This window comes from Oncorhynchus nerka, linkage group LG25 (genome assembly GCF_034236695.1).
Source record: "Oncorhynchus nerka isolate Pitt River linkage group LG25, Oner_Uvic_2.0, whole genome shotgun sequence".
In the NCBI taxonomy this organism is placed as follows: Eukaryota; Metazoa; Chordata; class Actinopteri; order Salmoniformes; family Salmonidae; genus Oncorhynchus; species Oncorhynchus nerka.
The window spans coordinates 25,188,146-25,202,562 of record NC_088420.1 but is presented as its reverse complement, the minus strand read 5'-3'; the positions used below and the strand labels follow the sequence as shown (position 1 = coordinate 25,202,562).

The following is a 14,417-nucleotide window of genomic DNA, read 5'->3' as shown; positions in this document are numbered from 1 at the left end:
GAGGCCCATGATCACTCTGGATGAACTGCAGAGATCTACAGCTGAAGTGGGAGACTCTGTCCATAGGACAACAATCAGTCGTATATTGCACAAATCTGGCCTTTATGGAAGAGTGGCAAGAAGAAAGCCATTTCTTAAAGATATCCATAAAAAGTGTCGTTTAAAGTTTGCCACAAGCCACCTGGGAGACACACCAAACATGTGGAAGAAGGTGCTCTGGTCAGATGAAACCAAAATTGAACATTTTGGCAACAATGCAAAACGTTATGTTTGGTGTAAAAGCAACACAGCACATCACCCTGAACACACCATCCCCACTGTCAAACATGGTGGTGGCAGCATCATGGTTTGGGCCTGCTTTTCTTCAGCAGGGACAGGGAAGATGGTTAAAATTGATGGGAAGATGGATGGAGCCAAATACAGGACCATTCTGGAAGAAAATCTGATGGAGTCTGCAAAAGACCTGAGACTGAGACGGAGATTTGTCTTCCAACAAGACAAAGATCCAAAACATAAAGCAAAATCTACAATGGAATGGTTAAAAAATAAACATATCCAGGTGTTAGAATGGCAAAGTCAAAGTCCAGACCTGAATCCAATCGAGAATCTGTGGAAAGAACTGAAAACTGCTGTTCACAAATGCTCTCCATCCAACCTCACTGAGCTCGAGCTGTTTTGCAAGGAGGAATGGGAAAAAATGTCAGTCTCTCGATGTGCAAAACTGATAGAGACATACCCCAAGCGACTTACAGCTGTAATCGCAGCAAAAGGTGGCGCTACAAAGTATTAACTTAAGGGGGCTGAATAATTTTGCACGCCCAATTTTTCCGTTTTTGATTTGTTAAAAAAGTTTGAAATATCCAATAAATGTCGTTCCACTTCATGATTGTGTCCCACTTGTTGTTGATTCTTCACAAAAAAATACAGTTTTATATCTTTATGTTTGAAGCCTGAAATGTGGCAAAAGGTCGCAAAGTTCAAGGGGGCCGAATACTTTCGCAAGGCACTGTATATATAGTGACAGTGTGTGTGTGTTAAGTTGTGTGTGTATCTACCTGAGTTCACAGTCAGTGTTACATGGCTCAGTGGCAGCGTTGGGACGGGGTAGAGGCTCACAGCGCTGGTCAGAAACCCCCAGGTGGTCACTCTTCCTCACACATACAGTCCTGCGCCGTCGTTCACCTACACGGACACACAAACACACACACACACACAAACACACACACACACACAAACGCACACATGCAAGATTTGAATGTTTGAATTAGATCCGATCTGGCTAGGATCGACTGCCAAAGTTCACATTTCCCCCTCCTTTAAATTGTTTAATTAACTCTCTGCGATTGGGTCCCAGTCCAAATGGGATTAGGGGTTATGGGATGAAACTGCTTCAACTGGATCCTGCTAATGATGCTGAGTGCTGCGAGACACAGGAAGTCTCAGCCCCTGGTCCTAGGAGAAACTTCCGGGAGAGATTTCGTGTGCTCAGAACAGGGGAGAACAACTGCCCCCTCTCATTGGCAGGTTGACTTTTAGTCTGTCTTGTCCTGGTGGCAGAACTGATCGATTTGCCCTTAGATACGCCAGCTGCAAAGTCAAAATTGGCTATAATGTAAAACTTCATGAACCAGAAAATAGCTTTTTGGTCTTAATTTAAGGTTAGGGTTAGGTTTCAAATCAAATTCTATTACTTTGTGGCTGTGCCAGCTAGTGACCACACTACAGAGCTGCCTCCAGAACAAGATTCATGAAGAGAAACGCTAACCTGCCTCTCATAGAAGCCGTAGAAGTTCCAAAAGGTTGCAAGATCAAATCCCGAGCTGACCAGGTAAATATCTGTCATTCTACCCCTGAACAACTGCAGATTTTTACCTGGTCAGCTCAGGATTTGATCTTGCAACCTTTTGGTTATTAGTCCAACGCTCGAACCACTAGGCTACCTGCCGCACCATTCATTCCTATGTGAAGATCCAATAGTGCATTGAAGCCAAATGAAGTCAGTTAAGATGGCGTCTCATAAGACATAACTTGTTGCAGTTTGAACTACTCCAGGAAGTAACGTTGCAGTCTAGCTCAGTGCTGCCCCCTCTCATTGAGTAACCCACTGCTCCTAGGCCGTCATTGAAAATAAGAATTTGTTCTTTAACTGACTTGCCTAGTTAATTAAAGGTAAAATGTAAATGGTGTCATGTGATTGATGGCTTTGTCCATTCTAATAAACATGAATTGGCTCAGTAAGGTTAGAGGGCAGGCTCAGGGCTAAGGGGAGGAAGGTGTACTGGGATGTGATCAACCAGGTCAGAGCAGAGGGGCTGACAGGAGAGGAGGTAGGTTGATTTATAGGAGAGGTGGGTTGGTACTCAGTACTCATGCTGTGTGGGGGTCAAAATAGCATTGGGGGCTGAAGCCTGAAACCTATGGGTAACAGGGTAGACAACTGTGACCTTACCCTGACACTTGGGTAACTGGGTGGATGACCATGACCTGACACATGGGTAACTGGGTTGATGACCATGACCTGACACATGGGTAACTGCGTGGATGACTATGACTTTACCCTGACACATGGGTAACTGGGTAGACGGTTAATGATTTTACCCTGACACATGGGTAACTGGGTGGATGACCATGACCTTACACTGACACATGGGTAACTGGGTGGACGACTATGACTTTACTCTGATACATGGGTAACTGACTTTACCCTGACACATGGGTAACTGGGTTGATGACCATGACCTGACACATGACTTTACCCTTTACCCTGACACATGGGTAACTGGGTGAATGACTATGACTTTACCCTGACACATGGGTAACTGGGTGGATGACTATGACTTTACCCTGACACATGGGTAACTGGGTGGATGACTATGACTTTACCCTCCTGACACATGGGTAACTGGGTGGACGACTATGACTTTACTCTGATACATGGGTAACTGGGTGGACGACTATGACTTTACCTTGACACATGGGTAACTGAATGGATGACTATGACTTTATCTTGACACATGGGTAACTGGATGGACGACTATGACCTTACCCTGACACATGCGGCTACAATCCAGCCAGGAGCCTGAGGGGTCCCACACAAACTGTTCCCTGTGCTCCTCGATGGGGATGTTGAAGGAGTAGCGCACATCTGGGTTGTACAGGTTCCCCACACACAGGACCTAGGGCAACAATGATATGGGAAATACTTGTAACAATATAGAAGGGAGTTGGGGGAAGGGTGGAGATGGGACAGAGAACGCTAGAGAGAGAGAAAGGCAGAAACAAACAGAAGAGCGAGAGAGAGACAAAGAGACAGAGACATCAGCCTTGCCTGTAGGATGAGTTCCTCCTCGATGCGTTCAGTGCAGTTGATGCGCTCCTCAATGGTGTCTGAGCCGCTGTACTCAATGACAGTTCCCTTGAAGGGGATTTCCCTTTTGAACATGGCCACCACAAAGTTCCCATTCAGGAGAAAGTTAGAATGGCTGTCAGATAAAGCTGAAAGGAAACAAACGAAAAGTGGAAAAATAAATAATAAAAAGAAAATATTGCCTCAAGACATTGGATAAAAACTGCTTTCTTTGCAAAATACTTTTTGAGTTTTTGGGTTTCAGGTTTGGAAAATCGTTTGAGGGGGAAAGTAGCTTTGTCATTCCAAGCTGTATGTAAACATTCAATGACTTCAAACCAAAAATGTTCTGCAATGCCATTGTTGCAAGGGGGTATGTTGAAACATTGGTGGCACCGAATTGCAGCCATTTGGAGTTAGACTGCGTGACTCTCTTTACGATTGGCATTACAATGTTAACAAAGTAGTTCCACTGTCTTGAAATACAAACCAGTGCATAAAAACACACAAACGACAAGCTCACACATGCTGAACAAACCCTTGTTTATACACTACCAAGCAAACACCAACTACCCCTTCAACACACACACACACACACACACACACACACACACACACACACACACACACACACACACACACACACACACACACACACACACACACACACACACACACACACACACAAGAAGTATGGTTCTGTGAAATATGTAGTAATTACAATGTGAGAGAGCCCATGTTGAAACAATGTGTGTGATTAGGTCTCTAGGCACTACTTTGTTTACACTCAAGTCTGCACACTACCAGCTGAGGACCCCAGCTAGTCCTCGTTAACCCCTGACTGCCTGTGTGTATGGTGTGTGATGGCCAATGACAAAAACACCTCTTCTGGCAGTCATCACCTGCACCCTCCAGCAGTGAGAAAAATGCATTGGCTAACACACACACACACACACACACACACACACACACACACACACACACACACACACACACACACACACAAACACAGCCATTGCCCATCTCACCCAGCCCCTATCCACTTTCATCTGGCCTGGCTACACATGGCTCTAATTAACACCTTTTCTACACACATTCAGTTTCCTCTCGTTCTGACACACTGTTTGCTTTCCCAGCTATCCCTTATCCTCTAGCTCATTTGGCTCCGGGCCCCGCCATGCTTCCTCCACATACAGTTGAAGTGGGAAGTTTACATACACCTTTGCCAAATACATAAAAACTCAGTTTTCACAATTCCTGACATTTAATCCTAGTAAGAATGTAAAAATGTCAGAATAATAGAATAAATGATTTATTTCAGCTTTTATTTATTTCATTACGTTCCCAGTGGGTCAGAAGTTTACATACACTCAATTAGTATTTGGTAGCATTGCCTTTAAATTGCTCAACTTGGGTCAAACATTTTGGGTAGCCTTCCACAAGCTTCCCACAATAAGTTGGGTGAATTTTGTCCCATTCCTCCTGACAGAGCTGGTGTAACTGAGTCAGGTTTTTAGGCCTCCTTGCTCGCACATGCTTTTTCAGTTCTGCCCACAAATTTTCTATATGATTGAGGTCAAGGCTTGGTAATGGCCACTCCAATACCTTGACTTTGTTGTCCTTAAGCCATTGTGCCAGAACTTTGGAAATATGCTTGGGGTCATTGTCCATTTGGAAGACCCATTTGCGACCAAGTTTTAACTTCCTGACTGATGTCTTGAGATGTTGCTTCAATATATCTACATCATTTTCCTCCCTCTTGATGCCATCTATTTTGAGAAGTGCACCCGTCCCTCCTGCAGCAAACGACCCTCCTGACAACATGATGCTGCCACCCCCATGCTTCACGGTTGGGATGGTGTTCTTCGGCTTGCAAGCCTCCCCCTTTTTCCTCCAAACATAAAGATGGTCATTATGGCCAAACAGTTCTATTTTTGTTCCATCATACCAGAGTACAGATGAATGTGGTACCTTCAGGCGTTTGGAAATTGCTCCCAAGGATGAACCAGACTTGTGGAGGTCGACAATTTTTTGTCTGAAGTCTTGGCTGATTTCTTTTGATTTTCCCATGATGTCAAGCAAAGAGGCACTGCATTTGAAGGTAGGCCTTGAAATACATCCACAGGTACACTTCCAATGGACTCAAATTATGTCAATTAGCCTGTCAGAAGCTTCTAAAAACATGACATCTTTTTCTGGAATTTTCCAAGCTGTTTAAAGGCACAGTCAACTTAGTGTATGCAAACGTCTGACCCATTGGAATTGTGATACAGAGAATTCTAAGTGAAATAATCTGTCTGTAAACAATTGTTGGAAAAATGACTTGTGTCATGCACAATGTAGATGTCCTAATTGACTTGCCAAAACTATAGTTTGTTAACAAGAAATTTGTGAAGTGGTTGAAAAACGAGTTTTAATGACTCCAACCTAAGTGTATGTAAACTTCCGACTTCAACTGTACATTCTGACTGGTATAAATGACTAGTGGTTTGGTATTAGTCCATACTTCCTCACCCCCTTTAACCCCACATCCTAAACAGCCTGACCCTACAGCTGGGGTCACTGGGTGGGTAACCATGTTCTGACCAATGGCTGCCCTTTGATAGAGGAACGGGGGAAAACACATTGACCTATTGTATGGTGTCCACCATTTAAAGCACCAATAAACATATTTAAAGCCTCTATAGCTAGAAAGAATTTGCCATAAACTGGCTGTGAGTGAATTGGCCGGCTGTGAAGTACCATGGCTAAGCAGTGATAGCATCACTCATGCTCACACACACACACAAACTCACCGAGGTAGTTGTCATCCTCTGACTTCCCAGAGTAGCTGACCTGTTTAATATCAATGTTGGTGGCTCCTGCAGGGATGCTCACCACTGTGTTGTAACCTGGATGGAAAGAGAGGGAGAGGAGAGGGTTAAAACAGAGATATTAGAATGAGGTGATAGGAGAGGGTAAAACAGAGATATTAGAATGAGGTGATAGGAGAGGGTAAAACAGAGATATTAGAATGAGGGGAGAGGAGAGGGTTAAACAGAGATATTAGAATGAGGTGAGAGGAGAGGGTTAAAACAGAGATATTAGAATGAGGTGATAGGAGAGGGTAAAACAGAGATATTAGAATGAGGTGATAGGAGAGGGTTAAACAGAGATATTAGAATGAGGTGATAGGAGAGGGTTAAACAGAGATATTAGAATGAGGGGAGAGGAGAGGGTTAAAACAGAGATATTAGAATGAGGTGATAGGAGAGGGTAAAAGAGAGATATTAGAATGAGGTGATAGGAGAGGGTTAAACAGAGATATTAGAATGAGGTGATAGGAGAGGGTAAAAGAGAGATATTAGAATGAGGGGAGAGGAGAGGGTAAAAGAGAGATATTAGAATGAGGTGATAGGAGAGGGTTAAACAGAGATATTAGAATGAGGGGAGAGGAGAGGGTTAGAACAGAGATATTAGAATGAGGGGAGAGGAGAGGGTTAGAACAGAAGTATTGGAGTGAGGGGAGAGGGGAGAGGAGAGAGTTAAAATAGAGATATTGGAGTGAGGGGAGAAGAGATGGTTAGAACAGAGATATTGGAGTGAGGGGAGAAGAGATGGTTAGAACAGAGATATTGGAGTGAGGGGAGAGGAGCGGGTTAAAACAGAGATATTGGAGTGAGGGGAGAAGAGATGGTTAGAACAGAGATATTGGAGTGAGGGGAGAAGAGATGGTTAGAACAGAGATATTGGAGTGAGGGGAGAAAAGATGGTTAGAACAGAGATATTGGAGTGAGGATAAATGAGAGGGTTAAACAGAGATGGGTTCCCGAGTGGCGCAGCGGTCTAAGGCACCGCCCCTCAGTGTTAGAGGCGTCACTACAGTCCCTGGTTTGATTCCAGGCTGTATCACATCCGGCTGTGATTGGGAGTCCCATAGGGCGGCACACAATTGGCCCAGAGTCATCCGGGTTTGGCCAGGGTAGGCCGTCATTGTTAAATAAAGGTAACATTATAAAAATATAAAAAATAGATATTGGAGTGAGGGGAGAGGGTTAGGGTTAGAACAGAGATATTGGAGTGGGGGGAGAGGGTTAGGGTTAGAACAGAGATATTGGAGTGGGGGAGAGGGTTGGGGTTAGAACAGAGATATTGGAGTGGGGGAGAGGGTTAGGGTTAGAACAGAGATATTGGAGTGGGGGAGAGGGTTAGGGTTAGAACAGAGATATTGGAGTGGGGGAGAGGGTTAGGGTTAGAACAGAGATATTTGAGTGGGGGAGAGGGTTAGGGTTAGAACAGAGATATTGGAGTGGGGGGAGAAAGAGGCTGGAGAGAACGGGATTAAAGAGATGGGAGAGAGGAGGAGAAAATAGGGGACGAAAAGAAGGGTGAGAGGGGGAAAGAGAAGGGGGTGAAGGGAGAGAGAAGTGCCTGGGCCACTCGGGGGCAGCACTAGTAAAGGTTATGTCTTGTCACACCGACCTGCCAGCCACACACTTTATCACTCAATCTACGTTCGGTGGTCACTATTGTTGATTGAAGTGCATTTTCTTTGAAGTCAAAGGAATAAGCCCATAACCCTTATATGCTACAGTCACTCTGGTACCACAAGAAAAGTCTGCAGCTTCCAGTCTTACAGCATCAACAACAACAAAAATATACTTTTTGTTCTAAATTCTAAAAGATAAACAACAATTGCTTAAGAATGTCCATAAGAAAACTCCAGTGTTAAAAAACAGCAGCATAAATGTCTCTTCTGTGCTGTTAGGTTTTAAGTAGCATGTTAAATTCCCTCTCTAACCAGTCAAGACAGAGTAAGCACATAAGTACAAGGAGTGGGTGAACTGTGTAGACCGCAGACCAGGTCCCCCTTAGAGAAAGCCACAGCTCATCCACAGACCCTTGAAGCCCCCAATGCAACCGTTCACCACACACATAATCTAAACGCAACCACAGGGCAAACGCGGAATGCAAACACAGTTCTCCAGGAGAGACACCCCTGGTGCACCCTGGGAAAGCTGAGGTCTACCTCATGACGGGCAGACAGACACACAGCACTCTACCGAGGGAGAAGAAGATTAGGAGACCACTGTTCTAAATGGTTTTTACTGTACATACGCTAATTTAGTTAGTTGCAAAGGGTAAGCCATAGGTTACTTCAACTTTCAATGTGTCCAAGCGTTACAGCTTGGGATCTGGGTAAAGGAGCTAAATGAATAAAACAAATCATTATTGTTATAAAAAGGAAGTGTGCTTTTATCAGGGTCCAGAGTCTCCTCAGCTCTGGGTGACGTCCTCAAACCCCTGGGTTGGTGGCTCTCCTCTCCTCATTTACCTGTTTACACTGTTAACTGGCTAAAGAGGGAGATGGACTGGGAGAGGAGGATGGAGAGGGACAGGAAGGAGTCGAGGGAAAGGGAGAAAGAGAGAGGGAGAGATGAGGGAGGGAGGGAGAAAGAGAGAGGCACAAGTGAGGGAGAAGGAGAGAGAAGAGAGAGAGAGGGAGAAGATGAAGAGAGGGAGAGGAGGGAGAGGAGTGGACCATGCTGGATCAGGGATATCCTGGCTGGGCTGAGTTCTCATTCATGTCATCCTGGTCTAAACTTGGTTTGGCTGCACATGCTTGGCCTGGGACTCCTCATTAGAAACACAAGCAGAGGAATGGACAGATAGAGGATGAGATGAAGAGAAGCAAATAGCAAAATAAATATTGAGTAAATATTGAGCCAAATCCACAACCATTTATGCTAATTTATTTTGTTATTTTGCAGCTCAGACTTGAAGGGGATTTGAAGTAATCAGTGCTTGGCCCGGGAAGAGACAGCCTACTAATCATGAGTTCAAGGGGGTCACGCTGGGTCGGAGTTAAGTTTGAGAACTTCTAGAGTTTACTGACGTTTTCAACAGGTTTTGGAGACTTATTCAGAACATCCATTATGCAAAGCATTGTCCCAAAGCGAAAGGAAAATGTTCACTCCCTTCACTAGCATTCAAAAGTTGTGTCATAATTCTGTTGTCATTTGTGCATTGTCCAAGTGTCAATTAGTTTAGCAAGTTTAGCATAGCAAACATCTTTATGTCATTTGTATATTGCATTTCAACTGTTCATAGACAGTTGTTGTTGTAAACAGTGTTTAATACCTGCTAACGTACTTTGGAATACAGGGAAACAAGAGAAAGGCAGCCAGGCTTACCATACTCAGCATCGTTGAAGGTCCCAGCAAGGGTTTTGCAGGAGGAGTTGTCCCCTCCACACACTCCACATTTGTCATTTTTCGCCTTGGAGTTCAACACATGATCACAGCCTGCTTGCTGTTGAAACAGACAGAGACACACCAATCAGACAGGGGGTCACACAGAGACACACCAATCAGACAGGGGGTCACACCAAGGGCTATGTCAACCATCAGTGGTCACAATCCTGCACTAAAAATAGACGTTTATATACTCAATCCAACACCGCAAAACTAAAGCTTTCTCTGTTTCTGTGTGTGTGTGTGTGTGTGTGTGTGTGTGTGTGTGTGTGTGTGTACATACTCTGATACAGTATGTCACAACATTGTTAGTGATATGCTGATATAGACAGACATCTGAGAGAACATATATCAGTTTGTAAGTTAGCTGTGTTTAATACACAGTATGATGTTAGGGAACACAGTTACCCGACAGAGGCCTTGAACACAGATATCGTAGGTGTCTGGGCCACACGGCGTGCCGTCGATGACACGATCCTTCAGCTGATAGTAGGCCATCGTCCCGGCAACCCGACAGAAGAGCTTGCACCGATCCTTCATTAGAACTACAGAGGAAAAACACACTCATTGGAAGATGACTGTATGGTGAGATATACATCAGTGGAGGCTGCTGGGGGAAGGATACCTCATAATAATGGCTGGAATGAAGTAAATGGAATGGTATTAAACACATGGAAACCATGTGTTTGATGTATTTGATACCATTCCACCTATTCCACTCCAGTCATTACCACGAGCCCGTCCTCCCCAATTAAGGTGCCACCAACCTCCTGTGACATATATATACTGACAAAACTATGGATGAATAATTTTACATGACATGATATCATGAATGTCAAATAACAACAAAAACAATAATGGCAACAACAACAACAATCTACAGTTAGCAAAGCCCTCACAAAATAGGTCTACAAACTCAAAAATATGTCATTCTCTACAATAGTACATTAGTACAATAGTTAACATTTTTTGCAAGGGTCAGCAGTTAGCTTTGCTGAAATAACTGCATTTGTATCAGTTGTTTAGAAAAATCCCCATTCTGTTTGACACCATTTTGGACTCTGTGCTTGGTCAGTGTGCTTGCATAACATTGTATTGTGATAGCTCGCGGTTACTTCTTCCAAATCTTAAACCCTGCACTAAAGCCCTGTCTCCTTTGCCAAATGGCAACTCGTTCAGCTGTGCAAGCCATCACTATAATTATTACAATGCGTGAGGTATAGAAGAGGGAAGCTATCCAGGAGCATATATTTTAGTACTGTATGCTTCTCAAGTGTTGATTACTCTGTACATTTTTCATGTCTGTTCCTATCATGACTATGCAGAGCATTGAGGGAAAACACACTGACAGAATTTGCCTGTACTGAGCTAAAAACCAACAGTACAGTTAGTCTACCTACCAGGACACAATGGGGAGTGGGGTAAGGAGACAGAAGAACCAGAGCCATGTTTTAAGTCATTCAAAAAAATATTGACACCTTAACCCCACCTAGCCCTCAATTAGGCGTGGTGGACCTTCTGACAGTTGAAGTCCGGTTTTTTGAGCTCTGTGAGGGAGCATAGGTGTAGTGTAGGGTATAGGGTAGTAGAATGCTATAATGTAATGTTATCAACTGTTATCATAGAGGCTTGGTGTTATCATGGTTTAACTGCTAGTACAGTGAGTACTCCCACTAATAATACATGGAGTTTTATACATGGTAGTGCTTTTAAAGGACACAAAGACACTTTCCAATAGAGGGTACTCACTACCGCTGTACTTGGGCACCCAGCGGACGGTGGGAGGTAGACCGTTGATGTTGAAGTGCTTGCCGTCGAACTGAGAGCACTGCTCCTCGCGGAAGTCTCTCTGTCCTCGGGGACACGGCTCAGTGTTGCAGGACCGGAACTTCATCCTTCGACCCACGCAGAACTTTCCTCCATTCCGGGGCCTGAAGAAACATTACGGCAAAATAACTTGATTAAAAAACGACTGACATTCACACAGGCTTTGACTCTGATTGAAATGTGTTTTGCCAAGTATGTCCTCAGGCTTTGTTTGTAATTCTTTCCTACCCAGGTGTTGTATTGTTTTGACTGTTACTCAGGTGTTGTATTGTTTTGACTGTTACTCAGGTGTTGTATTGTTTTGACTGTTAGTCAGGTGTTGTATTGTTTTGACTGTTACCCAGGTGTTGTATTGTTTTGACTGTTATTCAGGTGTTGTATTGTTTTTACTGTTATTCAGGTGTTGTATTGTTTTGACTGTTATTCAGGTGTTGTATTGTTTTGACTGTTATTCAGGTGTTGTATTGTTTTGACTGTTATTCAGGTGTTGTATTGTTTTGACTGTTATTCAGGTGTTGTATTGTTTTGACTGTTACTCAGGTGTTGTATTGCTTTGACTGTTACTCAGGTGTTGTATTGTTTTGACTGTTACTCAGGTGTTGTATTGTTTTGACTGTTACTCAGGTGTTGTATTGTTTTGACTGTTACTCAGGTGTTGTATTGTTTTGACTGTTACTCAGGTGTTGTATTGTTTTGACTGTTACTCAGGTGTAGCATTGTTTTGACTGGCTACTCCTGGTGTGTTTTGACTTAATTTGGCTCAATTTGGTGTGTTTTGGCTGATTAGTTAGGTTTGTTGAAGTCTCCTGGAGTTTTGCACTAGTCAGAATCAGAGTCTTACTCAGGGTTGTTGCAGTCTCTGGAGGTACTCCTGGTGCCTCCTCCACAGGTCCTGGAACAGACACTGTAGTGCCCCCAGGGGCCCCACTCCCCATGGACCGGCCGCAGGTCCAGCTCCTTGTTCACACACTTCCCATGTCTGCAGTACTGCACAGAGAGACAGTTTAAGTGGTAATATTTCCAATGTATTCTAACGTATTCACGATGGAAAATAAAACTGAAACTTGAATTTCAAACTTGAAAACACATACACACACAGGGGATCCTCTTAAAGAGTGTGACATCTTCACTCATCACAATCCCAACCAACACACCCCAGTTCAAGATTGTCAACTCAGCTCCGGTTGGTGGAGTTCCCGATTTAGCGCGAGCAGTGATCACAGCTGGGTGTTTTGTCCCTCCTTCCCTAATCCTCTTTTTAAATGTAAGACTATCTCCTAAAAGTAAACGAGAGGATGCTAATCCTGCGATTATTTACCCCCGAGGAATGCTTCCAAGTTCCCCATGCAGCTGTAGGGATAGGGTCTGTTGGGCCCCAGCTCCGGACCAACGACTAACCTACTGCATGGGGAGGGGTGAAGGAAGAGGAGGAGATGATGGGATGACAGTGCCAGTTAGAGGAACCAGAGCCAATACATCTTCAAATGCATTTGTCTGTTTCCTCTCAATGAGCTAAGCTAGATCCTCTCCTGTTGAATTCCTGCTCTACTGGTGTCACACGTCCCCCTCTTGTGTGGACAGCTAGTTATTCCACCAAACTATGTAAGTGGGTACTCCAAATGGCACCCTATTCCCTATAGTTCCCATAGGGCTCTGGTCAATAGTAGTGCACTATGTAGGGAATAGGGTGTCATTTAAGATGCAGCCTGAGTCTGTGATGACTAGGGCATTCTTTCATCAGCAGAGCTGGATCTCGAAATTGACCCTATGGACCAATCTCAGAGGAAAGAGCTGCTTAATGAAAAGCATAGGGGAGGAAGAAACAGTCATCGGGTTTATCACATTACATTGCCATATATATGTTATCCATTCACGCTGATTCATAACCTTTTTCAGATGAGCTAAGTGTGCATGAAGACAGTGTGGTATGAACGGAAGACACTCTGCATGTTAGTGCCTAGGTTTAGGACTTACCAACCAACCCCTGCCAAGAAGAGGTAGACCTAACAATGCTTTCATAAAGCAGGCATGGCAGCCTATTTAGTTCTGTCTGTGTAACCAAATCTCTGCCTCCATGGAGAAGATAGCAGGAGGGTCCTTTTCAGAGAAAGAATGCGGGACAAGACGGCGTCTGTCTGGGTGCACAGCGGCAGGCAGGCAGCCTGTCGTCCGGGCACACAGACACGGGAAGCGGTGGCACGGTGGTGATAAAAGAAACCCTAGAGTTGTGATAACAGGATAACACAGCTCATTACTGGCTTGAAATCAGCAGAACTTTCTCCCCATTCAGACACGAACCATGTGACCAAACCGCAGCACACTGGGCACAGTCAGTAAGGAGGCTGTTACGATGCTTTTATTGTACATGTCTTAACTACCTTCAGTGGTATGTAATGTGTATGAATGCAGTTCCATCTCCATTAGCTGTTCCTGTGTTCCACACAAAACATGAAACATGACATAATACAGAACATTAATCGAGAAGAACAGCTCAAGGTCAGAACTACATACATTTAAAATGTCACACATAGCCTACATATCAGCACATACTGTACACACAAGATATCTACGTCAAATAGGGGAGAGGCGTTGTGCCGTGAGGTGTTGCTTTATCTGTTTTTTTTAAACCAGGTTTGCTGTTCACTTGAGCAATCAAACGTTTTCTTGAATTGAATTGCTTTCTTGAATTTGGGGATCCCTTTACTAGAGAACATCTGAATCCCTTTACTAGAGAACATCTGAATCCCTTTACTAGAGTAGGTTGACTATGCAAACAATTTGGAATTGAACACAATAGTTCTTATAAAAATAAGAAGTAATGCACTCAGTTTCTCCTCAACTTTTAGCCAAGAGAGACTGGCATGCATAGTATTGATATTAGCCCCCTGATTATCGTGAAGAGCAAGACGTGCTGCTCTGTTCTGGGCCAGCTGCAGTTTTTCTAGGTCTTTCTTTGCAGCACTTGACAATATGACTGGGCAATAATCAAGATAAGATAAAACTAGAGCCTG

General features: G+C 43.9%; 1 protein-coding gene across 1 annotated transcript in view; it reads right to left on the bottom strand.

Moving 5' to 3' along the window:
• Nucleotides 1–14,417, bottom strand: part of LOC115109271 (A disintegrin and metalloproteinase with thrombospondin motifs 20-like) — a 159,495-nt gene that overhangs the window by 60,458 nt on the left and 84,620 nt on the right. The window contains exons 12-19 of the mRNA XM_029633998.2: nt 12,248–12,393; nt 11,329–11,510; nt 9,988–10,124; nt 9,520–9,637; nt 6,142–6,237; nt 3,329–3,495; nt 3,047–3,176; nt 1,056–1,182 (exon numbers count right to left, since the gene is read on the bottom strand). Coding sequence (XP_029489858.2) covers nt 1,056–1,182; nt 3,047–3,176; nt 3,329–3,495; nt 6,142–6,237; nt 9,520–9,637; nt 9,988–10,124; nt 11,329–11,510; nt 12,248–12,393 — 1,103 coding nt within the window. The remainder of the gene's footprint in view (nt 1–1,055; nt 1,183–3,046; nt 3,177–3,328; nt 3,496–6,141; nt 6,238–9,519; nt 9,638–9,987; nt 10,125–11,328; nt 11,511–12,247; nt 12,394–14,417) is intronic.